The 27,763-nt window shown below is 53.7% G+C and overlaps 2 protein-coding genes across 7 annotated transcripts in view; one reads left to right on the plus strand and one right to left on the minus strand.

The window, feature by feature from the left end:
- The first annotated feature begins 2,339 nt into the window (after positions 1 to 2,339).
- Positions 2,340 to 17,376, plus strand: CYB561 (cytochrome b561). 4 transcript variants are annotated; one of them, XM_065908559.1, is made up of 6 exons: positions 2,340 to 2,467; positions 13,487 to 13,704; positions 14,742 to 14,840; positions 15,065 to 15,168; positions 15,311 to 15,468; positions 15,616 to 17,376. In XM_065908559.1, exons 2-6 carry the CDS (start codon positions 13,500 to 13,502, stop codon positions 15,806 to 15,808), a joined length of 759 nt encoding a protein of 252 aa, XP_065764631.1. In that variant the 5' UTR covers positions 2,340 to 2,467; positions 13,487 to 13,499; the 3' UTR covers positions 15,809 to 17,376. The 4 variants fall into 4 exon arrangements, with proteins under 4 accessions (XP_065764631.1, XP_065764629.1, XP_065764628.1 ...); XM_065908557.1 differs by lacking the exon at positions 2,340 to 2,467 and adding an exon at positions 3,717 to 3,766; XM_065908556.1 differs by lacking the exon at positions 2,340 to 2,467 and adding an exon at positions 4,176 to 4,761.
- Positions 17,377 to 19,942: 2,566 nt separating this feature from the next.
- Positions 19,943 to 27,763, minus strand: part of TANC2 (tetratricopeptide repeat, ankyrin repeat and coiled-coil containing 2) — a 373,034-nt gene continuing 365,213 nt past the window's right edge. For all 3 annotated transcript variants that reach the window (XM_065909779.1, XM_065909778.1, XM_065909776.1), the window contains one exon: positions 19,943 to 27,731. In XM_065909779.1, the coding sequence (XP_065765851.1) occupies positions 25,778 to 27,731 (1,954 nt within the window). In that variant the 3' untranslated portion in view covers positions 19,943 to 25,777. The remainder of the gene's footprint in view (positions 27,732 to 27,763) is intronic.

Genomic DNA, 27,763 nt, shown 5'->3' on the forward strand with positions numbered 1-27,763 from the left:
ACCCCGGAACCTCTGGTGGGGTCTCTGCCACACACCTCACATCTTCAACCTCTGCCCTCTAAGTGACCTGAGACCTCCTTTCTCCTCTGTCTGCACGCGTGGCTGACATCGCCTGGGTTGGGGGATGAGGCGGGCCGGGGCAGTGGGGAGGCGGGATGGAGACAACCTGCACATTCCGGTCCCGGGCCTCTGCCCTTCTTCCCACACGATACCTCGGCTGGAGTCACTTCCCTGGGCCTTCCCTCCACCCTTACTTCTCTCTCCTCCGACAGCCTTTGCCAGCACCCCTTTATGACAGCCCTCCCTTCTGGGGCACTCCATCCACTTCCCCTGCTTAATTTTCTTCCTATCACCTGTTACTACACACAATTATGCTTCTCATGTGTGTGTCGCTCACTTATCTTTTAATTATCTGTCTCCCCCACTTCATGTAAGTTTCATGAAAGCAGGGACCATGTCTGTCTTACGGATTACTGTCTCTCTGGGGCCTGGAACAATGTAAGGCATAAGTGGGAGCCCAATAAGCTTTTGTTGAAAGAAAGGAAGGAAAAATGGTCTTCCTCCTGATCCTCACCCCTTGCACCCCGAGGGCTATGCAGATCACACAGAGGCTGGGAAAACCCACCCCGTCCACTGCCCCCCAACTTGGGGTCCCAGCACTGGCCGGTCCCCAGTCACTTGTGCCTCCCACATCCTGTTTGCTCGGAGCGGCAGAAATGAAAGTTGGCCTGACCGTCCCAGTTCTCATGGCTTTTCCATTCAGCCTGCGGTGTTCTCTTGGCTCGTGGACAGTTCACTCTTGTTTATCTCAGTCTTGTGTTCCCAGACTGGACCAACTTTGGGGTCAACCCGGGACCCATAGCCTATGACGTCCCTCAGCCCCTTCCCCTCGCCTTCCGGCGGTCCCAGATGACTCACTGCCTTCGTTGGAAGCTTTGCAGTTTCCCTGCCTCGGTGCTGCCGCTCCGCCACCATCACTGCGGCCCTGCTGGATGCCCGGCTGCTCCTGCTCTGGCTGCTGCCTTTCTGGCCACCCCTGCTTCTCGGGGGTGGAAGAGAGGATTTCCCCGCTGAATGATCATCGTTCAGTTCAAAACTCATCAAAGTAGCCATGGCCTTTCAGAGTCAGACCAGTTTTCTCTCCAGGAAGTTGGGGCAAGTTCCCCAGGAAGCAGGTCTGAGGATGCCGCCCCTGGCTGGAGGCCACTCTCCTAGAGGGTGTGCCCTTCGACCATGTGCCACCTGAGCGCCAGGCCTACCTCCCAGAGCTGGCATGGGGTTTGGATCTGGCATGCGGATCCCTGATCCCCACTGCAGCAGTGCTGGATGGGCCTCCCCACCTGCCTGCCTTCCAGCCAACACCCCTGCTCACTCCCGGCTGCCCCTTTGCCAGGCTAACCCCTGCTCGCCCTGCGGCTCTGACACTATGCCACGTCCTAGAAACCTCTGTGACCCTCACATCTGGGTGAAGTGCCCTTCCTCTGCACTGTGAGGGCCTGGAGAGAACAGGGCTGTGCCGGTCCTGTTCATTCTTACATCCCAATGTCACCCGGCATGTTGAAGCGACTTGATGAAAACTGGAAAGAGTGAATGGATTATGTGTGTTTGCATCTTACAGTGACTTAGAACTGGGGAACCCATCTCCACTGCCTTTGACTTGGTATTCCCTGCAGCCCAAGGTCAAGGCCTCTGCCAAGGCACGTGCTGAAGAGGAGGTGACTGGTGTTTCAGTCTGCTGGGGGCAGGATGCTTTGTTGGCGGCGGTGGGGGCAGGGTGGGCACTGCTGGGAGGCCCCTCTGTCCTTCCCACACAGGAGCAAGAGTAGGGCTGCTAGATAAAATATAGGATAGCCAGGTAGATTTGAATTTTGGATAAACAGCTAATACATTTTTAGTATATCATATGTCATATGTGGTGGTGGTGGTTTAGTCACTCAGTAGTATCCAACTCTTTGCCACCCCATGGACTGTAGACCTCCAGCCTCCCTTTCCATGGGATTCTCCAGGCAAGAATACTATAGTGGGTTGTCATTTCCTTCTCCAATGTCATATGTGGGACATATTTGTGCCAAAAAATTTAAAAAAAAATTAAATTTAAATTTAACAGGGCACCCTGGGGGTATTTTCCTTCTAACTCTGGGAACCGTAGTAAGACAGATGTGACCCACCAGCTGCTAGGGGATCTGAGCTCCCTTTATAATGTGCATTCTGCTCAGTCTGGGTTCTTCCTGCTCTTTGAATGCTTTTGGCCAGAGAACAGGGAACACTCAAGGTGTGGTTTCCCAGGGCTGTCGCTAGTACAGTAATCCAGGGCATCTCCCTGCATCTCAGCCCTTGACCCCAGCTACTGGACTGGATGGTCAGGGAAGGCCTTTCCGAGGAGGGGATATTTGAGCTGAGATTTGAAGGAATAAGCCAAGTGATGATTGGGGAAGAACATTCTGAAGGAGAGTGGCCTGTTAACTTGGTGAGTCTGAGGACCACAGAGGTTAGTGCAGCGTAGTGAGTGTAGGAAGGCAGGGTTTGCACGGGGAAACCTTGGTCCCCAAGAAGGGGTTTAAGGCTGTGCCCCTTGCTGGTCACCACCCCCCAACTGCAGGGTGGATGCTTCTCTGGCCTCCCAGGCTGAGGGCCTCCGCAGCAGGGACGGGGGAGGAAGCGAGTGAGTATCCATCACCCGGGCTCAGGGATACTGGCAGCGGTGGCAAGGCCACGCGGTTTGACTGCGGCGTGGTGTGATCATCTGCCCTTTACAGTGGTGGAGACATGCGTCCTTAGAGCTAGTCCCTGCCTGACTGGTCCCCGTGGAGGCAGGCTGCCTCGCTCAGACAGCCACCTCCACCTCCTCCTGAGAGCTCTGCCGGGGCCCCGTGTGCTCTCCTCTCTAAGGGGCAGGTGCTGCTGCTCAGGCCACAGGGCCCTCCCACCTCAGCGACCCTCTCCGGGCTTCACAAGGGGCTTCCAGCCCTACACCAGGACGCTCAAATCAGGTCCCCAGGGAGGCTCTGCTCCTCTCTGCAGCCCTGCCCGCCTCAGTCCCCCGCCTCCAAACCCAAATACACAGGCCAAACAATGGGAAGTGGCTCCTTTCCAAGGACACAACTCACAAGGTACTTGTGGCCTGCTGTTTGCCTGTTGGCATGTGAAGGAAGCTGTTTCTTAATTTAAAATGTCCATTAACTCCCTCTGGCTGGAGCACTACCCCAACAAAACTTCTGTTCATGGCAGGTTTAAGCTTGGTCACTCAGAGGGGGTGGGCCCAGCCGTGTTTGCCTCATCAGAAGGTGTGCCCAGGGCAACAGGCACACTTAGGTGTCTTGTCAGGGCTTGAGAGCACATTCTATCTGTAAGGAGGCACTGGATCCCCAAGGCACTGGATCCCCAAGGCACTGGATCCCCAAGGCACGGGATCCCCAAGGCCACCTTGGCAGGCCCATGGGGAGCCCACAGAGCTGGGGTGGGGGGTGGGGTGGTGTCCCTTCGCCGAGGCTCTTTCAGGTCTCTATAGGAGGAAACCCCATTTCACTACTACCTCCAGGCGCTTGGTGAGTCGTGCCAGGCATCGGACAGGAAAGAACCTTTTGTTCTGAGCTTGTAGAAAGCCTGGGCTGGACTTGTTATCTACTCTCAGCGCTTCCTGGATAGGGGGGCCTGGATGGGGCTGTGCTAGGGGCTGGCTCCCTGTCTTGGCCTTGGTTCCTTCCTCTCTTAGCCACTGGGGCTGGGGAGGCTGCAGAGGCAAGGTCTAGACCTTCGTGAAAGACTGGTGAGAGCTGCTATTTACCTTTAGGCTGCTGATGGGAGAGGGGGGTGTATGGGTGTGGGTGGGGTGGCAGGTGGTATAGTCTGGGAAAGGTCCCTGGCTTGGGAAAAGGGGGCACATCACCTAGTGTGTGTCTGTGTGCACGTGTGTGTGTGTGTGTGTGTGTGTGTATGTGTTAGGGGTGTGGGTGCTGCAGAACTGGGGAGGCAGTGAACCCAGCCTCCCTGCAGAGTGACACCTCCACCTTCCAGATTGCCAGGAAGGGGCGAGTCCCCAGGGTTGCGGGAGCGGCGAGGAGGGCCAAGCCCTGGGCCACGTCTGACACCTAGTGGCCACCTGAGCCCTGGGCGGGGCGAGGGATGAAGGTGGGAGGGAAAGGCTGGGCGTGGAGCGAGGGCATTTGGAAGCGCGGAGACCGGGCCGGAGGAGGGTGGCCGTTCACCGGTACTCCCCCTCCCGTCTTGCCCCGGGTCCCGCCTAGGCGGACCAGGCAGCCCACCCCCGCTCAGCGTCGCCCGCGGCCTCCGAGTCCGGCCTACACTAGGCGGCCCCAGCGCCCGCGGGGCAGCAGAGCCCCGTACGCCCCCGAACGCACCGGACCCCGGAGGCCAGGTCGCGAGGCCCGCATTCGAAGGTTACCCGAGCTCGGGTCCGGAGGCCGGGTCGCTGTAGCCGCGGGTCTCGCGCCGCAGTCCCTGCCTTGCCGGCGTCAAGGTTCGGGCCTGGCGGGGCCCTGTCCCCAGACCAGGCACCATGGGGGCCGGGCCCGGTCCCGGGTGCGCGGACCCGCCGGAGCACTTCCGGTCCCCGCGCCCCCCGCCCGCCGCGTCGCCAGCCTGGCTGCCAACCCGCCGCCGCCGCCCGGTTGCCATGGCGACGTGGTAGCGCGGCCGGCAGAACCGGCGGGGCAGCCCGGGCGCGGCGCGGGCGGCTCGTGGGCCAGTCGGCGGCGCGGCGCGGAGCAGCGAGGACGAGGTCCGGGTCCGACGTCCGGCCAGGTAGGCGGCCCGGGCCGGAGAGGGCGAGCCGGGCCTCGGCGGGGAGTGGGGAGGGGGCCCGGCTCTGTGCCGGGGCACCGTGGGTTCAGGGGTGCCGGGCCTGGGGCGGGACCGCACCCGCGCCGGAACAGGCCAGGATCCGGGCGGTCTTTCTCCGGTCCTCTCCCGCCGCCAACCTGACTCACTGCACCTGCTTCCCTGGGCTCTGAGCCACGGAACCCGGCCTGCGAGTAAAGAGCTCAACTCGCTCCTTCCTGGAGCTGTCGGCCGTTGGTCCCGGTCTACCTCTGTGCCTCGTCTCTTTGGAAGTTAGAACGGAGCGGCAGGGGACCCCCAAGTTTATGCATAGATACACGGCTAATGTTTTGCCATATTCCAGAAGCTAGGTAGGGTAGAAGTGCATCAACCAACATTTGCCACGGCTGTGCTTTTGAAACCTGAAATGGAGCTGCCGAACTGCTTCTAGTGGCCGGGCCCCCTCCTCCCTCTGCCTCTTTCCTTTGGGGTGAGGTGTCTAGCTAGGAGGTCCCTTCCTTGTTCTTCTGGAACACCCCCAGCCTCTTGGTGGGCAAGCAGGAGTCTCCCCTTTGGGAAATCCTTTCTCCTCCGGTTGCCCTTGGTAGGCCCTGAACTGTGGGTACAGGGGTTGGAGAACTAAGAGGAGGAAGGGATCTGCTGCTGCTTTTGACACCTGGGTATAGGGGGCACCGCCCCCCCTGCCTGCCCTGAACCCTAGGGCACCACAGAGGGGAGGATCCAGGTGGATCCCAAAGTCTCAGCCACATCTTTAGAGGCTGGCACCCCCAGGTCTTTCTCTCTTCGGGTTGCCCCTCTCCTCTCTCATGCCACCTTGGCTTTGACGATTTTCTAAGACTCATTAAATGAAGCTCTATCTTATCTGGGTTCTGTTCCTTTGTTTTCATAGCAAAAGCAAATAAAAAACCCACAAAGCTTTGCTGCCTTCTCATACATATCTTGATTTCTTCTGTGTAATTGGATTGAGGCAGAAAATACAGGCAACTTGTAAATGCCAAGGGGAGCCCCATACAGAGAAAGGCCTGCTACAACCTCCCACCCCACCCCTGGGCAGGAGGGGCCTCCAGGACCTGAGTGGAGCCTTTGCCTGTCCCACTGCTTCCCTACCTGCGTCATCTTCCCTTGGGCGGCTTCTAGTACAAAGTGGTTCTAATGCTAGAAGATTCTGGTGGAGGAATTCACCCCAGATCCAGGGCTTTCTGCCCAGTGTGGGGATTCATGGTAGGCAGAAGTGGGGGTGTGGATTTATTAGAGGGGGTCATGTTGTCTGCTGCCATCTGGCTGTTTACAGCTCCAAACCTCATGTGTCAACAGCTTCTGATGTCTGCTTCTTCCTAAGGTGCTCTTAGAAAAAGATTTAGTTTTTGTGAGGTTGCTATTTAACTGAATGCCTACTATGTGGCGGGCAGTGTGCTAGCCCTGGTACATATTCTGCTTCGTCTTTGCTACAGGCCAGTAAGGTGGATCTCAACATGCTCCTACCTTTTGGAAGAGGAATCGGGCTCATAGCTGATGGGTCTTTGGAACTTTAAACCTGAGTTCCTTTCTTAAGTTCCTTTTCTAACTTTACTATGTAAAATGCTAAAAAGTTTTTAACCCCATCGCTTTGTTTGATAACAGTTTATATAGACTATTAAAATGGAATTAGAGAAGGAATATATACTATTTCATAAATGTCATTGTAGTTTAAGTAGTATTTCTAAAATAACTAATAACTTAAAACTGATTTCTTCCTTGTAATGTTAATATAAACACTTCACTGTTAAATCATGTCTCCTAAAACATGATAATCATACACAGTAGTAGGACTCTTTTCACACATAAATACCACCACTAAAACTGTTTTGTAAGTCTCCAAACTAATACTTAAGTGGCATATATCCTTTATCAACCCTACAGTTTCAAGTAAGGATTTGGTCATTGTAAAAGATTAGTTTTAAAACTGCATAATATGAATATAGTTAAAAATCACATTACCTATTTATGTTCATGAATTCCGTTTATATAATAGTGCCAATCTTTGTTCTATTTATTGCCTCATGTTCTAGAGAGTAGGATTTTTATTCCTTTTAACTATGTATCTAATATGTATACAATAAAGTAAAATATATAACAACAACAAAAAAAAGAAGGCTCTTGGCTCCCTGTCATGAACAGTGGGGCGGGCTTTGAAATCACATCCGTCTGAACAGGGCTGCATTGTGACATTCTCCTTCCTCCATTAAAATAAATAAATAAATAAATAGAATTGTATTTACAATCACATCAGTATAAAGACAAATATAATCCAGGCTGGACTAAAAATTAAAATATTTTATTCAATCCTAGAAGTTTGTTTTTTCTTATGATTTTAACAGAAATCCACACCTTTTTTTGTGAGTCCCTACAAGTAGTGAGAGCCCTGACACTGAGCCGGGGGACCTAGTGGAGAACTGGGCTCGGTATCTGACCTCAAGCTTCCTTCCTGGGGGTTACTTGGGTGCCAGTGGTAAGAGGGGGCCCCATCTAACAGCCCAGCCCTCATTTTGCCTTGTCTTTCATCACATTTGGGGACATTCTAAGACAATTGATCTTCTTGTACCCAAGAAAAGATCGCCCCCAACAAAATCTTTTCTAACCCAATTAAAACGCTGCTGCCGATAAGGTCTGTGGCCAGGCCAGGCTCCTGCTTCCAGGCTGTGGACGTGTGCGGTGTCTGGTCCTCATAATGAGATTAGGCCTGGTGGCCTTTCAATGAAGCCCCTCCCGGGCTCAGGGAGGGAAGAGTGATGCTTGTTGGCACGTTCAGACCCTGCAGCAGCTCCTGGCCCTGGTTGATCAAGTTAAGTGGGGTCTGGCTGCAGGTGTGCGGGGGCAGGGTGGGGTGACGTCACAGCCTGAGGTTCCAGAAGCTGCCAGAGACCCCAAATCCCCATCCTTGCTCTGACGGGAAGGAGGGCAGCCGGGTAAAGGCCCACACGAGCTCGCACAGGCGCTCGGTCTGGTGGGCCAAGGAAGCCTTTGGGGTGCAGGTGGGCTGCTTCCAGGCCTTTGACGTTGCGGCCTCCATGGCTGCTCTGGGAACACAGGAGGCCCCAAAGCTGCCAGTGTTCTGAGGTACCACCGTTAGGAAAGAGGGAAGAGCGAGGGAAGGAAATGCAGGGCTAGGATTCAAAGGTATTTGCTTACTAGGGAGTGAATCCCAACTGATTTCAGGGTTAGCAGATGCACCCGTGTTTGTGGGTGAGCCGGATTCCAACTAGGGTCCTTGCTGTATCTTCTCTGCACCCCTCGTCGTTGGAAGCAGCCCATCTGTGCAGAGAGATGTGCTGTCAGTTACACTGAACCGAAGACATGATAGGCAGTTACGTTGCTGAAGGGGTCTCAGCTCATTTTCCGTGAAGCACAGAATCTGCTCGATGCTTTGTCTTTTCTGTATATCTGGATTTTTTTCACTTAGATCTTATTGGCTGTGAGTTCAGCTGAGGGGAACCTACAGGTTCCTTTCTCCTTTGTGTTTTCCTGTCATCCCTCATACTCAGGTTTAGAATCACCTTCAGATTGGAAGGGTCTACAGGGGAAACTGCTTAGGCTTCTGTGAGTCCATGGTCATTCTTTATCTCTGACTTCCTCTGGGATACCTCGTTACTGGGGCGAAGTAACCAGGAGAGATGCCTCTGGAGCAGCTGTCATGAAGATCCTGCAGTAGTCTGTCCCCGTCACCTCTTCTCTCTAACCCGCCCATTTCTACCTGTAGCCTTTTCTCCCCAGAAAGCCCATGGGGGACACCAATGCTTGAGGTCATGGTGGGTGTGAGCTGCCGTAGAGTGGGTCCCCGAGGGGCTGAGGAGGGCCCAGGAGGGTGGCATGGGAAGGGAGAGGCTGTCCCAGGGCGGTGCTTCCGAACAGAGTCAGGTGCTCTGAATCCTGGCTTCAGTGCTGAGGAAGCTGTCCACTCTCGCCTGGTTGCTGGCGTTAGGAAGCACGGAGCCACCGCCCTACGGGCCTCCCCTGAGGATGGCCACTCCAGCACGGATCCAGCATGCATAGCGGAGTTTACTCAGGGGCCCTTTACTCTAGAATCTGCCTCTGCTCTGCATCTTGTCTGCAAGGCCCCGGAAGGCGGGGGCCACGTCTCGTCTCTATGTTCCAGCATCCAGCCGTGTGGCAACTGCTTTGCAGGCTCTTGATAAACCACTGAGTTGAGCAGTTCTTTGCTGCGGATGATTTTGGACAAGTCATTTATCCTCTTGTCCAAAATCACCTGCAACAAAATCCTCGGGCTTCTCTGGTTGCTCAGATGGTAAAGGATCTGCCCACAATGTAGGAGACCTGGGTTCGATCCCTGGGTTGGGAAGATCCCCTGGAGAAGCAAATGGCTCCCCACTCCAGTATTCTTGCCTGGAGAATTCCATGGACAGAGGAGCCTGGCAGGCTACAGTCCTTGGGATCACAAAGAGTCAGACACGACTGAGTGACTAACACCTTCACTTTCACTATTTATCCTCTTTGAGTCCCAATTTACTCACGTGTCAAATGGGGGTAATAATCCTGTTATCATCACAGATTACTGTGAAGACTGAGAGAACTCAGGAAGAGCTGAGTAGAGCAGGGCTCCCGCCCTTGAGGCACAAAAGCTCACATCTCCAGGCTACCACCTCAGGGTGCAGACAGCACTGGGGGGCTGACAGCACTGGGGTTCAGACTCCGAAGGGAACTCAGGAAGGTTTCAGTGAGGACATGAAAGCCACGTCTTGTCATCACACTGTTCCCGTGTGTTTTCAGCACCACCAGGTGAGTCTCCATTTCTCAGCGGACGCTGCTGGGGGTCCTACAATTTTTTTCTTTTTTTTCGGGCACAGCTTGCAGCATGAAGAGTCTTAGTTCCCCAACCAGGCATCAAACCTGCGCCCTCTGCATTGGAAGCCTGACGTCTTAACCACTGGGTTGCCAGGGAAGTCCCTGTCCTACAGTTACCTCAGCACTGACACTAACAGGAGACAGGGTTAGATCTCACAGGTTAAGGGCTTAGTCCCTGGAGACTGTCCCCTGACCCCATTCAGATGCTAACTGCAAGTCCGGGCTGTCTGTCACCTGTGCTGCTGACTAACAGGCTACAGATCAGAGCTTACCGTGACCCCCTTCTCGGGTTCAATGAATTTGGGAGAGCAGCTCACAGAACTCAGAGAAATTTGCTACATTTCTGGTTTATTAAAAAAAATCCCAGCCGGATGAAGAGGTAAGTGGGACAAGATCTGGAAGGGTCTGGAGCACTGAAGCTTGTCCCCGAGGAACCACGTGGAGCTCTCCAAACCCTGCCCTTTGGGGGTTCAAGGAGGCTTCGTTATACAGGCCCGACTGATTAAATCATTGGACACTCCTTGCTGAACCCAATCTCCAGCCCCGCTCCCTCCCCAGAGGTTAAGGGTGGGACTGAAAGTTCCAACCCTCCAGTCCTGAGGTTGGTTCCCCTGGTAACCATTCCCCAGATTTCTAGGGGCTTTATTAACATAATGTAATATTAACATAACAAAAGAAACGTTTACAGCTTTCTTCACATTGAAAATTCCTAGGGTTTTAGACGCTCTGTTGCATACATTTCTTATTATAAATCAGAGTGCCAAGGCTAAGAAGAGAACTCCCACTTCTGCCCATCTCATGATGAGACAACTTGGGAAGGGAAAAAACTGGCTGTGGCTTGCGCCCCGGCGTAGCGGCTCGGGGCCCAGGAGTGCCGTTCCCTGCAGCCCTGAGCCCCCCTCTGTCCTCGCTATCTAATGGGCAGGCAGACTGGCAGGTCAGCTGGGGCAGAGCCCATTCTTTCCGTTCTTCCTAATTCAGAGCTAATCAGATTCTGACTGTGCCCCAGGCTCTCAAGAGGAATCTAATAAAGGAGAGGAGGACAGCATCTCTTTATTCAGAACAGTTTTCCTGTTGGAGTCAGCGCAAGGGATCAGATCCCTGAGGACACCCAAGGGGGAGGCGGACGCAGTCCCTGCCTGCAGGGAGTTCACAGGGCTGGAAGCAGAGAGGCCCACGTGGGCTTAGCGCAGGGCAGGACCGGGGTAAGTACGCCCTAGGCCAGCCTTGGGGACGCAGAGGAGGGGACGAAGGGGTGAACAAAACGCCCATTTCAGGTCGTGGGGCGAAGTGTGGGGGAGCGTGAGGTGGAGGGGTTACCACCAGGCTGTGCTGTCAGAGCCGTGGCCCGGGAGCATCTCCTGCCAGTGGACTTGGCAGGAAAAGGGTGGCGGCTGCGGGTGGAAACCTGGAGGGGATCAGTTGAGGAGTTGGCGTTTGACCATCATGTGTTGGCGGCCCTTTGTGCCTGGAGAGCAGCACGACTGGGAAGCTGGCTCTGTCCGTCCCTGAGGGTCAGGCAGGCCGAGGAGGGTAGGGAGATGGGGGCAGAAGTTCCAGGCCCTGCTGGGTGGTGGCCATGAAGGTGGCTGGGAGGGAAGTGATGGCGAGACCTGGGGGAGGCGGCCACACTGGTGACCTGGGAGGTCAGGAGAGCAAGTGGCTTTGGATGTGCTGACCATGAAGTGCTTGGAGGATGTCCAGGTAGAGGTGTTAGTGGACAGCCAGAAATGGGGTTCAAATTTGGAGGAGAGGCAGACTGGCAGTAGTTTCAGCAGCCTCCAGTGTAGGGGTCGAGGTGACAGATGAGCAAGCAGGAGTTCCTGAAGGGTGGCATCACTGTGTCCAGGGCTTCTGGAAGCAGGTGTTCCCACCTGCAGTGGGGGTGCTTTGGGAAGGTGTTTTGACAGAATGTATCCAAAATCTAAAAAAAGAATCTAGCCCTTGCTCAGGATCCCATTTAGGAATTAAGACAGGTGTGCAGAGATGAGAACGTAGTGTTGCTTACCTAGTGAGAAGTTGAAACCTGGCTAAATATTTAACAGGAGATAGGGGATTGGTTAAAATATGAAACTGTCGTGTAATAAGACAACCATGATGTGGATGTATGTTCACTGACACGAAAAGATGTGCGTGGTCTAGAATTAAGTGATAAAAGGTTAGAAATTGGTATGGTCATGTTTCTGTAAAAGAAAGTATGAAAAGGATATAAATCAAAACATTGATTACTTGTAATTTCTCTGTTTTGTGGTTTTTTTTTTTTTTTTTTGCTTATCTGTATTTTACTACAGGGAGTGGGTTATCAACACTGCCTGCCCACCCCCGCCCCCCTTTAAAAAACGGTGGCATTGCCGACAGTAGTCCAAGGTGGCAGAGGGAAGTGGGGGTAAAGACAGTCCGCTCACCAGGAGGACACGGCCTGATCGGCCGGACACTAGCTCTCTTGAGCTGCACAGGGTGCAGTGAACAGTGAAAGTGAAAAGTCAGTCGCCCAGTCGCATCTGGCTGTTTGCGAGCCCACGGGCTATAGCTGCCAGGCTCCTCTGTCCATGGGATTCTCCAGGCAAGAATACTGGGGTGGGTAGCCATTTTCTTCTCCAGGGGATCTTCCCCACCCAGGGACTGAACCTAGGTTTGCTGGCAGATTCTTTATTGTCTGAGCCATCAGGGAACCCGCTGTGCTCAGTACGGATTAGGAGGGATCCCACAACGTATTAGTCAAACCTCTCTGCTCAGTTGCTGTTCTCTGCCGGTAATAAGGAGAAGGAGGGTGTCTCCAGGGCCACGGGGAGAGGCTGGGGTAGTGCGAGAGGCGAGCCAGGGGAATGGAGTGCTGGGCCCCCTGGGAGCCCTGGCGGAGCCTTTCTGTGGCCACAGGATGCTGGGACCGAGGCTATACTTGCTTATCCACTGCCTCCTCTCCTCCCATCCCCCCTGGTTGCCACTCCCGCCCGAGTGTGGGAAGAACCAGCAGGTTCCGGGTGAAGAGCTGGCACACAGGCCTTTCGGAGCTGGGGCTTGGCTTTGGCGACACCGAGGACTGCACAGAGGAGCCGGGAAATGCCTCCCATGGTCCCTGAGCTTGGCTTCCCCGAGCCCCACTGAGACCTCTCCCCTCCCTCCTGCCCCCATTCCTTGTCTGCTGGATGGAGCGGTGACACGCATGCTCTCTCACTGAGTCCTTGTGAGCGACGTGACCCCAGGAGTCCGTTCTTACCTTGGAGGGCTCAGTTCAGGAAGCATGGCCTGGGAGCAGTGCAGGCCCACTGCGCCAGGTGTGGCCGGGAGGAGCAGGTGGAGGCAGGAAGCCAAAGCGCTGCTTGAAGGCTCCTGTCTCCCAGGTCCTTCCTGGCGAAGCAGCTCAGAGCACGTCCCTCCACTGGCTGCTGCCACGCCGCTGGGGGCTGCCCTGTCGGCAGGACTTCTCACCTGGGGCTGGGCTGAAACAGCAGGCAAGGGGGAGTCAGGCTCCCACTTCTCACCCCAGGTGCCCTTTATGGTTCATCTGGAGGAAAATTTCCTGCATCTTCAAGGAATGTGCTTACTTCTCTGTATTTTACCCATGAACCTGACTTGAGAAAACGCAGGGCTTCATGAAACAAAGCACTGCCATGGGGCCCTCCTGCTCTGCCCAGAACGTGGAGGACCTTGACTTGCACCCTCATTGCAGGTGGAAGCGCAGCCAGGTGCGGTCCGGTTCTGCAGGAAGCCAGGCCCCTCCCGTTGGGCGCTGGCCACAAGAGCACAGAGGCCAGGGAAGTGGGCTGAGAGGGAGGCGGCAGGGCTGGGCATGGGGCGTATCTTTGGAAGCTGTGAGCCATTCTTTTGAGCTCTGCCATCTTCTCCGCAGTAGCCGCCTCAGCATGGAGGGCCCTGCCAGCCCAGCACCCGCCCCCGGCGCGCTGCCCTACTACGTGGCCTTCTCCCAGCTGCTGGGCCTGATTGTGGTGGCCATGACTGGCGCCTGGCTTGGTGTGTACCGAGGCGGCATTGCCTGGGAGAGCGCCCTACAGTTCAACGTGCACCCCCTCTGCATGATCATAGGCCTGGTCTTCCTGCAGGGAGATGGTGAGTCTCTGGCTGATACCACCTGGGAGCGGCTTTGAGGGACCCTTTCACCCCAGAAGCTGGCTCAGAGCCTGGGGACACTGGGAATCCAAATCAGGGTCCCCCGAGGCTGCTGGGTGGCAACTCCTTTCTGACTTTTCCCAGCTCTTTCACCTCGTGCTTCAGCAAGGAGCATCCAAGGGTGTGTGTGCTTCATATAGGGAGGCCCAGGGGCTGGGCTGTGAGCAAGACAGTGTGTGCGTGCGTGTGTGTGTGTGTGTGTGCTGGGCTGTGAGCAAGACAGTGTGTGTGTGTGTGCGCGCGCGTGCTGGGCTGTGAGCAAGACAGTGTGTATGTCTGTGTGTGTGTGTGTGTGCGCGCGCGCGTGTGCTGGGCTGTGAGCAAGACAGCGTGTGTGTGTGTGTGTGTGTGTGTGTGTGTGTGTAGATGATGAACTTGGCAGAGCTAGAGCTCCTCTGTCTGGAGTAGGATCCCCTCAAAGCCAGGGGGCCATGGCCTTCTAGTATCAAGAAAGCTGGATCTATGCATTCTTCCTCAAGGTGGTCCCGGTGTCAGCAACCCCTTCAGCAGCAGACTCCTAAGAGGTGTTCCCCAGGCCCCCTGGCCCTGATCACCTCAGTGGGAAGAGGGGGAATTCACTTGGGATCACAAGGTTCTGCTTTGAGAACCAGGGGTTTCCCAACCAGGGAGCCTGCTTGCTAAATTAGTGGATATGTGATCAGGCTTCAGTGCTGGACAAACTGAGGACCATCAAAGCTCAGGGGTGAACTCAGAAGTACGTGGCACCTTGGAGTGCCTGCTTGATGAGCCTAAAACACAGCCTGGAATACCCGGGGACAGATGATAAGAAGGGGCGGGGTGGGGGGGCGGGAGGGCACAGGAGCCTTGCTTCCTTCCGGTTCCTGTGGCTGGGGTACCTGGACAAGCCCTAGACTCAGGTTCCCTCTTCAGCCGGGGGTGTGTCTCCTCGCTGCCCTGGCCGGAGGGCTGCAGGCTGGGGTTAGCGCGCTGACCTTCCCTTTCTCACGGCCCACAAGCCCTGCTGGTTTACCGCGTCTTCAGGAACGAGGCCAAACGCACCACCAAAGTCCTGCACGGGCTGCTGCACGTCTTCGCCTTCGTCATCGCCTTGGTGGGTGAGTTGGGGGCCGGCGCGCTCTTCCTCCACCTCTGCTGACTTGGGGAAGTAGCTGCTTCACTCTCCAGTCCCCCCCACCCCCCAGGCAGGGACACTGGGTCTTGGCAGCCACCGAGCCGGGACTGGAGCCCAGAAGTCCCGGCCAGGCAGGTTTCCCTCGGGTCACCGCCTCCCCTCCGTCCCCGTCGGCCTTGTCCTCACGCGCCCCCCGCCTCCCGCCAGGCCTGGTGGCGGTGTTCGACCACCACAGGAAGGAGGGCTACGCCGACCTGTACAGCCTGCACAGCTGGTGCGGCATCCTGGTCTTCGCGCTCTTCTTCGTGCAGGTGAGTCCTCGGCCCCACGGCGGCGGGAGGGGCGGGGAGCAGGGCCCGGACCGGCCGTGGCCAGGTGTGCGCCCGGGGCGTCCCCGGGCTGCGCGGAGCGGGCGCAGCTCGGGCTCCGGCAGCACCTCGCCTTTCCTCCCAGTGGCTCGTGGGCTTTAGCTTCTTCCTGTTCCCGGGCGCCTCGTTTTCCCTGCGGAGCCGCTACCGCCCGCAGCACGTCTTCTTCGGCGCCGCCATCTTCCTGCTCTCGGTGGCCACCGCCCTGCTGGGCCTGAAGGAGGCGCTGCTATTCGAGCTCGGGTGAGCGCCCCCTCCCGGCGGCTCTGTGCGGGGCCGCCGAGCCGGGCTTTTCTCCCGGGGGCGGCGGGCGCGGGCTTGGGACCCCAGGGCGGCTTTCCGGCTGGGGCGCACAGCTCCGGGCCTAAGGGCGGCGCCCCAACCCCGCAGGACCAAGTACAGCACGTTCGAGCCCGAGGGCGTCCTGGCCAACGTGCTGGGCCTGCTGCTGGCCGCCTTCGCCACGGTCGTGCTCTACATCCTGACCCGCGCCGACTGGAAGCGGCCCCTCCAGGCGGAAGAGCAAGCGCTCTCCATGGACTTCAAGACGCTGACGGAGGGCGACAGCCCCAGCTCCCAGTGATGGGGGTCCGTCCCGCAACCGCCGCTGAGGGTCCGGGCAGGGCTGGGCACAGCGGAGGAGGGGGGTGGGCAGTCCTGCTCCTTGACCGCAGGTTTTCGGGGTTCAGGCCCCCTCTGCGTCCCGCCCCGCGCTGCGGCTGCTGCGGTTGTTAGTCCTGAGCACGCGTCCCCCCGCCCCTGTTGCCACCCGACTTCCTTCCCAAGATGGAGCGGCTTTGGGTAAGGCTCTGGGCCTAAATGGGTCCGAGAGTGGGGGCGCTCCCTCCTCGAGGCCGCAGCGAAGCTGAGACTTGCTTTGTGTGACCCCGAACTCCTGCCAGGAGTCTTGCGGCCCGGAGGACCGGCGCTCTGAAGGGGCCCAGCCTCTGGCAGCGGAGCTAGTGACATTATATGTGAAATATGCTGGTATCAGGGCCAGGTTCCCCAGGAGAGGGGAGGGACTCCCTGGGACTCTCTGGACCCAGGCTTCGGCCCAGCTGCGTTCTGGAGCCTTCCCTCTCTTTAACCCTTAAGCCCCGGGGCGGCTTGCCTTCGGGACCATAGACTTGGGGCAAACCTGCCCTGAGCCCCTTCAGAGGGCAGCCCAGAGAAGAGGCTGGAGGTGGGCCTGGGGGGAGCTGGGCCGCCTGCAGGGGCTTCTGTCCCCGAGGGCCCAGGCCTCCGCTCCTGACCCTCGGAGCTCACGGGAAGCTGCTCTGACAAGAGGCCATGGCCTTTCCCCGTTAAACCAAAAGCTGCCGCTAGAAAAGGATAAGGTGCCCCCTTTCGATTTCCCCGAGGAGGGTTCGGGAGGACCGTCTCCTCCTCCCCTACCTGCGGTGGGTCTTTGCAGGAAGTTGGGACCAAGACGGAATCCGATTAATCCCCGCCCCGTGAGTGTGGAACGCTGTTAGCTGAGTCGCTGTTTGCCTTCGGTCTAGAAATAACGTGATTAGAGCATTGATCTGTGCTTCTTGGACTTGGCAAATGCTGTCTCCTGTTTTCCTCATTTTCTGGGCTTTGAGGAACATGACGCAGTTTCAGACAAGACAGAGTTAAGACATTAATAAAATTTCAAGTTCTGACTACCGTTTTTCAGCAGCTGCCTCTCCCAGCTAAATGCTGCCTTGGAGAAAGGGGGCTTATCGCCTCTAATACTCAAGATTCCTACAACTCGGCCTTTGCCATGGGTCCTGCCTCAGGCGATGCCGCTCCTCAGGGCAGGCGGCGGTGGTGGGCGCCCTCCCCAGCAGGGCTGCCTGCTCCCCACCCCCACCCCGCGCCGTTTACACTGTTCTTTGATCACCTGCTATAGGATGTTTACCCGTGGGAAAACTCCACCTTAGACCAACTACCAGGTTAGGACTGTGTATCTCCCTTGTCAGAACGGCACAGAGAGAAACAGAACCTTGGATTTGCAAAAAAAAAAAAAAAAAAAAAAAAAAAGTCTGAACACTGGCCTGTTTGCCAAAGCATATGTTGGATAACTAATGAGCCAAAAAGCGCCCCCCGCCCCCCGCCCCCCCCAGCCAAGCTGATCCGTGGTGGCTTGTTTTATTTTGCCTGTGGCCAATCTTCAATGAAGTACAGTGTATTGCTGGTACAACAGATGATTCAATAAATGTCTACAGCAGATCTCTGGCCTGTTATCTTCATTTCCTGTGGCAGTAAAAGGAGCCAGCTCTTTTAGCAGATAGGTGAAGTTTGCCTACCAGGGTCGAGAGAAACTGCCTATCCCCAGGCTGGGCACAGAAAGTGACTCATGCTGTTTATCACTTCAGAGCACTACGGGCTCTGAAATGGTCCTCGCTCTGGACCCAGTGAGGGAGACTCTTCCAAAGGGTTAGAGAAATTCTCTTCCCAGACAGGGTGTTCTGGGGGGTAGAACCACAAGAGCCTGACGTGACCTTGGCAAGAAGTTGCCCTGCATATTCCATTAACCTTTTTTGTTTTAAAAATGTCTCAAAAAATAAATAAAAATATGTCTCTTCATTTCTTAAGAAGAGGAACAAAGCTTTGAGAACAAGCTGAGATTCCACTTTAGATCAATCCCTGAGGGTCAGACAAATGTGTTTCCAATGAAGCACCACATGCTCCTGTCACTTAATGGAAACTTACTCGGGGGCTCACTATTGAAGGGACCCTACAGCACATCCTCTGATAAGGTGAAGTCATCCTTTGGTGACATGGATTCTTACTTCTTAGCACTTTCTTTTCTGCATCAAATCTGGTGTTTAGCATGTCTGGGCCAGAGCTTGAGAGGTCTTTGCTTGATACATCTGTAGAGCCTCCTGAATCAGGGGTCTGTGTGGACCTTCATCTGCTTAGCAGCCTGAACACATATGTACCGTGTGGCCTGTTGCATGCCATGAGGTGACCTCACGGTCAGGTTCAGGAGAGGCTGTCTTCGAGGGCAGAGGCATCCTGACCCAGTGTGTGTGCCATCTCTCATGGTTTCTGCACCAGCTTCTGAATTTTAAGGGTCTCTGTGCTTGAATATTCAAATGATGCCAGACTCCAGGCTGCCTCTCTCTCCAAGGGAGATCACCTTCCCACTGGGTTGGGAACTCCGAGAGGTCACAGAATTCTCTTGCCCATGGCACAGTTGTGTCTCCGAAGGAACACAACTTCAGAGCTCCCATTTTTAAAGGTGAAAGAAGATGATGCTACGTTTCCACTCAGCCTCGGCCTGTGGGAGTGAGGGCCCATGTGCATATGTGCACAGTGGTGTGTCAAACTACAAAGAGCACCTGTCGGGGAATGAAAACAGCAAGGGGAAGACCTACAGGAGTGTACTGAGGGCAGTGCTTCCTGCTGCTGGAGTGGCTCTTTAGTCTGGTTCAGAGCCAACAGCTGTTCAGAATTAGCTTCAGAGGAATTCCTTTTACCTTTTATCCACTGCCTCAGGAATCCTGAAAAATCTGTTCCCCCCCCCCTCCCAGCCACTTAGCTACTTATCTTTTCTGCTCAGGCTGAGCTTCCAGAGTTCTCCGCTCTTTGAAGGCAGCTCTAGTATCCAGACTGGGATGACCGCACACATGGTGTTCTCCTGTTTCCCCAGTTGGGTGATTTGAGTGAAATGGATGTAGAAACACAGCAGAAATGTTTGTTCATCACAGTCTGGTGTTGGGAGGAAGTGGTCTTCTTCCTTGCTTGTCCCTGAAGCAGGCAGACAGGTCGCAGGTGGGTGGGAAAAACCCATGACTCTGTCCTTAAGGAAAGGTATTGAGTCTCCAGCCAGGTTCCGGAAATCTGTAAACTCTCCATAGTGCAGCTGCCTAATTCCCTATATGGTGAGGATTGGAAATTTCTGACCAGATTTCTTTCTTTTTTAAAATTGAATTTTATTATTTTCGGCTGCGCTAGGTCTTCGTTGCTGCGAGTGGGAGCTACTCAAGTTGCGGTGCGCAGGCTTTCTTTTCATTGCAGAGGCTCCTTTTGTTGCGGAGCAGGAGCTCTGGGGCATTCGGGCTTTAGTTGCCCAATAGCACGTGGGATCTTCCAGGTCCAGGAATTGACCATGTGTCTTCTGCTCTGGCAGCTGGATTCTTAACCACCAGACCAAAGGGAAGTCCCTTGGCCGGACTTCTGGGGAAAAACAAAAAGTCACTGGAAGCAGTGGGCTTCCAGCTTTAACCAAGTCAGCCTTGGGAACTAGAACTGGTGCTGTCCCCCTGCCTCGGGCATGCAGTCTCTCAATCTAACAGCTCTGATGGGCAGTCTTGGATTTTGGGATGGTAACTGGGCTCAGGTGTAGCCTCAGCCATTAAAATCAAACAAGGAGGAACTCAGTGTTCCCTTGGCCTGGCTGGAGAGACCTCTTCCACGGGAGAAAGAGCCTCCTCTGTCTCAATGAGCGCAGTGGGCCTTGGCTGATGGGCCCTCAGGACTGTCTTGGCCACAGTTCTCTTGAGCCCCTCACAGTGTCCAGCTCTCAAGAGAGCTCTGTAACTTCTCTGAATGAACAAGAGCCCAAAGGGGTGACTCTAAATTTCCCATAAACGACCAGCCAAATCATGAGGAATTGGGCCCCTGCGAGCTGTCCCTGGGGAGGCATCCTTAGCATGGTGGGCCTCAGTGACGGTGACCCGAGTCAGCTCCTGGAGAGGTACTGTAATGAAAGGAGAAAGCACCACACCACCATGTTTTTCCAAGTGTTACCCATTTATAAATAAGTACATTTGCTTTCATACATACAGTTCATTGTACAGATGGCGATCTGTATACATGGGCAGGAAATTGCATTCATTTAACTTTTCACATCTATCTCACACAGCTCACATGTACAGACAATAAAACTGCTCAAGCAAGTACAGCAAAGGAAAATGTCTTTCCTTATACACAGGGGGCTAGATGCCTCTGTTGGGTGTGGGACATCCCCACTGCACGAGTTCACAACCGTGTGGTGTTCAATATATCAGGGTAAAGAACAAACATGCATTGGATAATATACTGTACAGAGAAAGTCCTTTACATCTGAGTTATAGAAAACCTAAAGGAGAACTAAGTGCATTAAAGCTTTTTCCAGCAAGTGTCTTGAAAGGACAGCAAAGAGGAGGAAGAATCAAAATCATGTTAGTACAAATCACTCTTTAATTGTAGACTGTACAGGTCTGTACTAATTAAAATCATCTTGGATTTGGAGGAGACAGAACAGAGACAAAGATGCTATGCTGGATGGAAAGGAGGCCATGCCTGAGAATGGCACCTGCCCTGAGCCTGACGAGGAACTGGCCCCACTCAGCAGGAATCAGCCAAAGAGGAAAAAAAGAAATGAAAACAACACCTCCCCCCCTCAAAAAAAAACCCCAAACTGGAACAGGAAGTGTAACTTACAGGATTTCCAGAATAACCTGTGAAGGATGAAGAGATCTGGAGCCAGCATTCCTAATTTTTTTTCCAGTAAGTTGGTTCACAATAAGGCAGGTACATTCAAGTACTGAATTTTCCAGAAATAACTCTGTCTGGTCCTGGGAACCAAAGGGATTGAGTCGAGTCTCCCTAACCAGGTGTTCTGGTTAGTGATTAGGCAAAAGAAAAATCCAGCCAGCGAGTGCTACAACAACAAAGCAGCTAGGCTCCTTCCTTTCCACAGAGTAGGCGTAAAAAAAAAACAAGAGGGATGCTGGTCTGCACCTGTGTGTGTCCAGCAAAAACCTGACAGGTCAGCTTAGCGGAGATACCACAGAGTCAGCAGGAAGAAATGAGATGAAACGGGTGAGGAAACATGAAAGTAACACTTGATTTTTGGTGTCCAATTAACGTGTTCATTTGGTACTGACTTTCAAAGCTCTGACTGTGGCCATCAGCTGGCCATAAGCATCTCAGGGTGGTTCAGCTGCTGCGAGGCATTGGACACAGAAATGCAGGTTACCAACACTTCAGCCCTTGAGTGGTCTGTGTTATAAAAGTTGATGAAGACCCAGTGAGTATTCAAGTACCTCTGCACAGCGGCTCCACCAGCCCCATTGTGCTTGCGTCCAGGCCCCCAGCCAGCCACCTCGTCTTGGGAGCAGCCAGAGCTGAGTTCAAGGCATTGCATGGTGAAGGTTTCCGTGACACGTCTTTGTAGGTAGCTCCTACCCCTAAGCCCTTTGTTCATTGCTGTTAGTCATGGTAGATGGTCAGTCTGGAATTCCTAGAGAAGGAAGAGAAAGCCCTACCTCCCAGCGCGCACACCGCCGCCACCAGGCAGCACAGGCCTGGTGTGGGAGCAGCAGCAGCTGCCTCTTCGGGGTGACTTTTGGAGGAGTGGGCAGCCCAGGGACAGACAGGCAGGGTGGGGGTTGGGGTGCTGAGGCTGGGATGGGGTTGGGCACACCCTGCCCCATGGGGGTGCCTGTTCTATTTTTGTGGCAAAGATTCAGTGAGCAACGGGTGTTGTCCAAGGCAATTCTGCAGTAGAAAAATAACTATCTTTGAATCGAACCATCCAACTGTGACACCTCTGGAGTTATAAAAGTTGGAGGCCGAGAGGAACTGAGAGGGGTGCTCATGGGGAAGGGAGGGGTCTTCTACATTCCCATCCATCCACCGGAGAGAGCAAGGGAGATCTGGTCAGCCTACCCCCAGTCTCTGCCTGGCTGAAGATCCAAAGCAGGTAGTGTTCAAAGAGCGTATCCTGCCGCAACTGGCACAGGTGTGTGAAGACCCCTTTCCAGGCCTTTGTTCCCTCCTTCCTGGATCCTCTGAGCCTGCGGGCCTGCCTGTTGGCCTGGCTGTGGCTTCCGGAGATGCTGCCATTCTTTGCTACCAGACAAGCCTGGTGCAGAGCCACAGTGACACCTAGTGGTGAAGTGTGGTGAAGCAAGGTGACATCCACAAAAAAACCCCACTGTGACTAAAATCTAAGGAAAATACCTATGGATATTAAATTAGATACGGATTCATTTTTCTATTGGGTACATCTCTGGGATATAAAAATACCAATATTTAGAGATGGGGGTTCATAAACTACTGTACAATATAAGGACCGAGAATACCTTTCTCTAAGCTGTTCTGTTTACAGTAACTTAGGAAAAGCATTTAATAATCCAGGCTTAACTAAATTAGCAAACTCATATCTCTGGACAACGACCTTGGGTACTGTACATGATTCTAATTCGTGGAGTTTTCCTGAGCCTTCAAGTTAAACACGTCTAGAAAGAAGGGCATGTGGGAGAGGGACGGGAAGGGTTTGTGCTCTATTAACTTGGGACTTTTAATAGCGCACGTCTGCAACCCGGAGAAGATACAAGAGCAGATACAAAATGGTCTCCATTTTGTCCATGCCAAATTCTCATGTTACACAGGGTTTTCCCTTTACTTTGTAAATAAACATTAATTTTTAATTGTTAATTGTGTGCCTTACTGATCCAGTAAATAAAGTAACCATGTCTCAGGAGTCCCTAAGAAAATTGCTGGAAAAGCACTTTAAAATCACTGCAAATATTTTTTTTTGTCTTTAAAAAGTCTTACTCTTTTTGATGCTTATATACAAGTTATTTCTTGTGCTATAAATGTTGTGATCCACTGCTTGCTTGCTTTCCTTTTTTTATCCCTTTGAAAAATACACTAAGAGACAAGGGCGCTTTTGCTATTTTCTAATGAAGACATTACTCACACTTAAATATCCAGTTATTTATCAAGAGTTACAAATTCAAACAATAAAGTGCACCCATTATAGACACGATGTGATGGAAACCCATTAGTGCAAGAATTCTGGGTGAGTGGAAGGTACGATTTGATGAGAAACCTGTAAGCTGAAGTTTGTCACCGCTGTCTCCATCTCAGGGTGATGTGAAGTGGGTGAGTGGAACTTACCAGGTTGATCTGAAAAACTCCGCCCCCCCCCCCCGCCCCGAAGCCAGACATTGAGGCCAGCAAGTGAGGGGGCATCTCTAACATACAGTACTAAGATCATCCCATGGCAGTGAAGTAGCAAAACAGGGCACAGGCAGTCTGCTTATAAAGAAAAACTTTGTCTCCTGCTCCAATAAGGTCCAGTTGGCATTTTTTAGTCAAAAACAACTGGCGCCCAGTAGTGGTATTCACTCCCTCTTACAATGCCTACAAAAGAATTGTATTTTGACTGCTGATAGTTTAGGTGTTTTGTCCAATAAGGCATGGACCCTAAACCTGTCTGCCCTAGAAAATCCTAAGAGACATGCTCAGAAGAAGTGGCATCAGTGGCATATTTATAAAACTACAGAACCTGCTCACCCACTCAGGCAAGAGCAGGTGGTACGTGTGGTGCTGTGAATAAACAGGGGCACTTTTCTAACAGAAACTGAGAAATTTTCAAAATGCGGCAGCAGTTCCTCAGTGAGAGGTGGTTAAGAAGGGTGAGATGCAAAGAGCCCAAAAGGGTTGAGACCTGGACAGAAAATGCTGAGAGGCTGCTGGGCTCCTGGTCATGGGCTGATGCTACAGCCGTACATTTCATCATCTCGGTGAGAGAGAGAGAGCAGAAAAGAGACAGGGATGTCCGCTCTGGGCTAGTTGAGTGGGAGATAGTCCTTAAAAATCAGAGTGGACAGAGTCTGGGTCTTGAACCAGGCCTGCCATTTACTTCCAGCACAGAGACACACACATCCTGGCCTATTCCAGGCTTGGGGAGGGTGGGTGGAGGGGTGCATCTATTTGGCAGAACCTATGTTAGTACAGAAGTGTTTCTGATTTCAGCTTCATGGTCCCCATGACTTAATGATTTTTTCAGAGGACACTTAGTATTACAAACAGGTCTGGTCACATCTGGATTTCTGTTCAGGAAACTGCCCTTCCTGTAGCCCTTTACTAACAAGAGCAGAATGATTCCTGGTAACAGAGAACAGATTCCCTTTTGTTTAGTTTGTTAATTTAAGAGCTGATACACAGTTGCTACCAGGTCTGTGCTAAGGCTTTGGTTCCAGGGTTCTTGTTGTCCTTCACATGCTGGCCTCGGTCACTCAAAAGGACTGGTTAGCAAATGACCATGACACAGGCGATGGGTACAGGGTCATGGGGTCAGAAGGCTTACTGTCCATCTCACGTTCTCCTACAGAGGGCTGAAAGGGGTCTTTCTCCACCCTGAAACACTTCACTGTGTCTGGATTTTAAATATCACTCCTGAGATGTCCCTGGCATTCGAGTGGTTAAGACTCTGCACTTCCACTGCAAGGGTGCGGGTTCGATCCCTGATCGGGGAACTAAGATGCCACGTGATAAGTGGCAAAAAAAATAAAAAGCATCCCCTCTCCCAAACACTCCTACTTAGAAAAAAAATAAACAATTCCTGTAATGACAGATAATGAAACTACAGATCTTGAAACTATGGTGGGTGGAGTTACGACCACATCTGCCATGGAATGCAATGGCCCTGGGTGCAAGCTCTGGGAGTCAGTCTTAGCATCCCCAGAGGATTCAATTTCCTTATTAAAGAACCAATTCTTCACTAAACAATCTGGGTTAAAAAAAAAAAAAAAAGAGGGCCAGTAGAACAAAATCTGGCTTGAGGCAAAGATCCAACTAACAGGATTACCATGCCAGTCAATCTCTGGGGAGAGTATATGTACTCTGCGTGGACACTCAGTGACGCATCAGGACCCAACAAGTAGATTTCTCCAAGACAAGAACTTTCTACAGCCTTTCACTGAGAGTCCAGAACAGTTTTTCTCTCTCTCTCCCCCATATACTTATTTATTCTCTCCCCCACCCATGGAAAATCAGTAGCGTTTAATGGTTAATTTGGCTAAAACCATAAGAAGAATAGTTTGCAGTGAAGTATTTTAAAAATATGTATGATTCTCATCCAATTTCCTCGGCTGACTGAAATATTAAAGAGCTGGTTGTTTCCTGAATGTTCCTACCATGCCTCTTGGGCAATCCATGGAGTGACATTTCAAATAACTGTGTTGGTGTTTTTCTTATTTCTTCTTTCTCCTCGATCCTTTATCCCCATAGGAACACCAGCAATAATCTAAATGAACATTCTAGACTTGACAGCCGCAGGGACCTGGTGGTCTGGGGGGAGGAGACCACGGCACAAGAATGCTCGGGGGCTGCTATCTGGATAACAGTGGATAAGAATGCAAAGGCAGAGGGGCGTCACACTCTTTCTAAAAGTTCCTAGAATAAAACGAACGCGAACATCTCATCTCATTTTCGTAAAAAAGGAGAAAGACATTTTACACAACAAGAACATCAGTGAAAGCGATTGTCTCCTGGAAAAAGCCGACCAGTGCGTCTGATCTCCCTGGGTTGAAGCACGCGGGCACAGCAATCTCCTCGCTGGCGTCTGAAGAGAGGGAGAGAGCGTGTGGCTGGGGCACGGACGAAAGAAACCCAAGTCCCGGCTCCGTGGAGGCCAGCTTCTCAGTCGGCTGCATGCAAAGGATTTCAGCACGTGGGCTGCCACCTCCGAACACCACGCAGAAATTACATGAGAAATTAAGCCAGAGAACTACCTCGGATGTGGGAAACCAAGCCTGAAGATGTGCAGTGAAAACATGGGTCTCACTCCAACACACGTCTTTTAAACATTAGACTCCACAAATGGTCTCTTTGGTTTGATAGGGGATGTCTGCCCTTGTCGAGAGTCCCGGGACAGCTGTCTGTACAGGTTGTCCTGGTAGGCCTGAGCCACGGGGAGGGTCCGAGCCACCTTCACGTCGGGGTATGAGGAAGCCTGGCTGACTCTCTCCAGCAGGTCTCCTCGGGACCCGTTCGCCAGCATCCCGTGGGGGCTGTAGTAATCGTCCTCCAGCAAATGGCCATTCTGTGCATTGTTGGTCTTGTTATAAAAGGCGATGTTGCTGATGGACGATGGTGGGCTGAAGGACTCAGGCTGGGGCAGGCCGCCTGGAGACGTGGGGCTGAGAACGGTATCCACGGACGACACCGCCCAGGTCCGATTCTGCTGGTGAAGGTGGGGGTACTGTTGAGTCCGGGCTGTTTTATCTATGATCCCCATGAATGGTGTGGTCCTGGATCGGGTGGGCTCACTAGGGTAACCTCCCTGCGTGGGAGACACTGGCGACAGCTCATCACATGACCTATCATATGCCGGTTTCAGCGGGATCTCCATCTGCTGGATGGAGGAGGATGGCCGGAAGGTAGGTGTTAGGTTGGAGGCAGATGAGATACTATTGCTAGATGGAGAGAAACGCAGGCCTACGCTCTGGGAGTGCAGCAGTGGCCTGGGAGTTGGTGGGTGGGGTTTGATTTCATTGGGGTTGACACTAATAGGTCTTCTGATTAAATGCGACACGTCAGGGGAGCCTAGTTGGCTGGAGGAACGCTCCAGGTCTAGTTTCGAGTGACACACTGGGTAATACGACGCGGACTGGCTGCGCCCAATCTGTGGCGTCTGGCTGTATCTCATGCCACCCCGGTAGGCGGAGGAAGGTCGCTGGGGAAGGTCTTCTTTGGTCAACCCTCCGTGCTGACAGATGGCACCCGCACTCAGGCTGGCTTGGACGTGCTGCACGGGTCTCCCATCCCCCACGATCCCCCCAATTGACCCCTGATAAACCAGCCGGCTCTGACTCACTCCTATGTCTCCTTGGGAAGACTGGTATTTACTGGCCATTGAATGGGCCACTTGGCCATAGGCCCCTGTGGAGATGACAGTGCTTGAATGCACGGCCGAGCTGGGCTGGTTGCTCCTCACGATCTGGGCTTTGGCCGGCTGGAGCCGGAGCCCAGGCTGGGGCACAGCCACGGGAAGCTGGGGCATCTGGTAGGGCCGCTGGGCCATCTTGGACAGCGGAGATTTCGGTCTGCCAGGAAGCTGGCTCACATTTGTGTCTTGCTGATAGCGCACAGGGGAGCCTGACTGGGAACGGTAGACACTCATGCTTTCCGCTGGAGGGCTGGCCCGGTACTGGGGGCCTCTGCGGAGAGGGGAAGGGGGCGGGCTTGGGTATTCCTTGCCTGGCCCTCCCACAGGAGGCGGGCTGAAGCGGTAGGAGCCGCCTTGATGAGCCGGGGAAGTGTGTGGGGGACTAGGCCGATAGTGTGAGTTCTGGTGAGTTGGAGAGAGCGCGGGTGAGCTGGACTGATAGCTCTGCCTGGTGGGAGAACCTACGGAACTGCTGGACCGGAAGTCAAAAACCTGATGTGAGCCGAGGGGCGAGCCAGAGATGTAGGCTGAGTCCCGATGGGCCGGGGAGGAGGGTGGGCTCTGGATGATGGGGAGCCCCTGGCTGGGCCGAGCCTCTGTCTGGAGGCCGATGGACACGTTCTCCACGTCCTGTTCCAAGAACTCCTCCTCGAGTATGTCCTGTACGGAGTAGATGTCTTCGTGTTGGGGTTCAGGCTCTGCTTCCTCTGGGAGCTGCTGCTGTGGAGGCTGCTGTTGCACTGGCGGCTGCTGCTGCATCTGTCGACACTCGTCCTCTACCCGCAGCAGAAGCCGCTGGATCTCACGGTTGTTTGGACACAGCTTGATGGCCTCGTTCAGGTCCTCTAAGGCTGCTGCAAACTGTCTGCTTGACGAAATGTAAACATAGGAACTGGA

This window comes from Muntiacus reevesi, chromosome 18 (assembly GCF_963930625.1).
Source record: "Muntiacus reevesi chromosome 18, mMunRee1.1, whole genome shotgun sequence".
In the NCBI taxonomy this organism is placed as follows: Eukaryota; Metazoa; Chordata; class Mammalia; order Artiodactyla; family Cervidae; genus Muntiacus; species Muntiacus reevesi.

Coding starts and splice junctions, on each gene's coding strand:
- CYB561 (XM_065908559.1), top strand. CDS start 13,500: ATGGAGGGCCCTGCCAGCCCAGCACCCGCCCCCGGCGCGCTGCCCTAC. Junction 14,841..15,064: donor CTTCGTCATCGCCTTGGTGG/GTGAGTTGGGGG, acceptor GCCTCCCGCCAG/GCCTGGTGGCGGTGTTCGAC. Junction 15,169..15,310: donor TCGCGCTCTTCTTCGTGCAG/GTGAGTCCTCGG, acceptor CTTTCCTCCCAG/TGGCTCGTGGGCTTTAGCTT.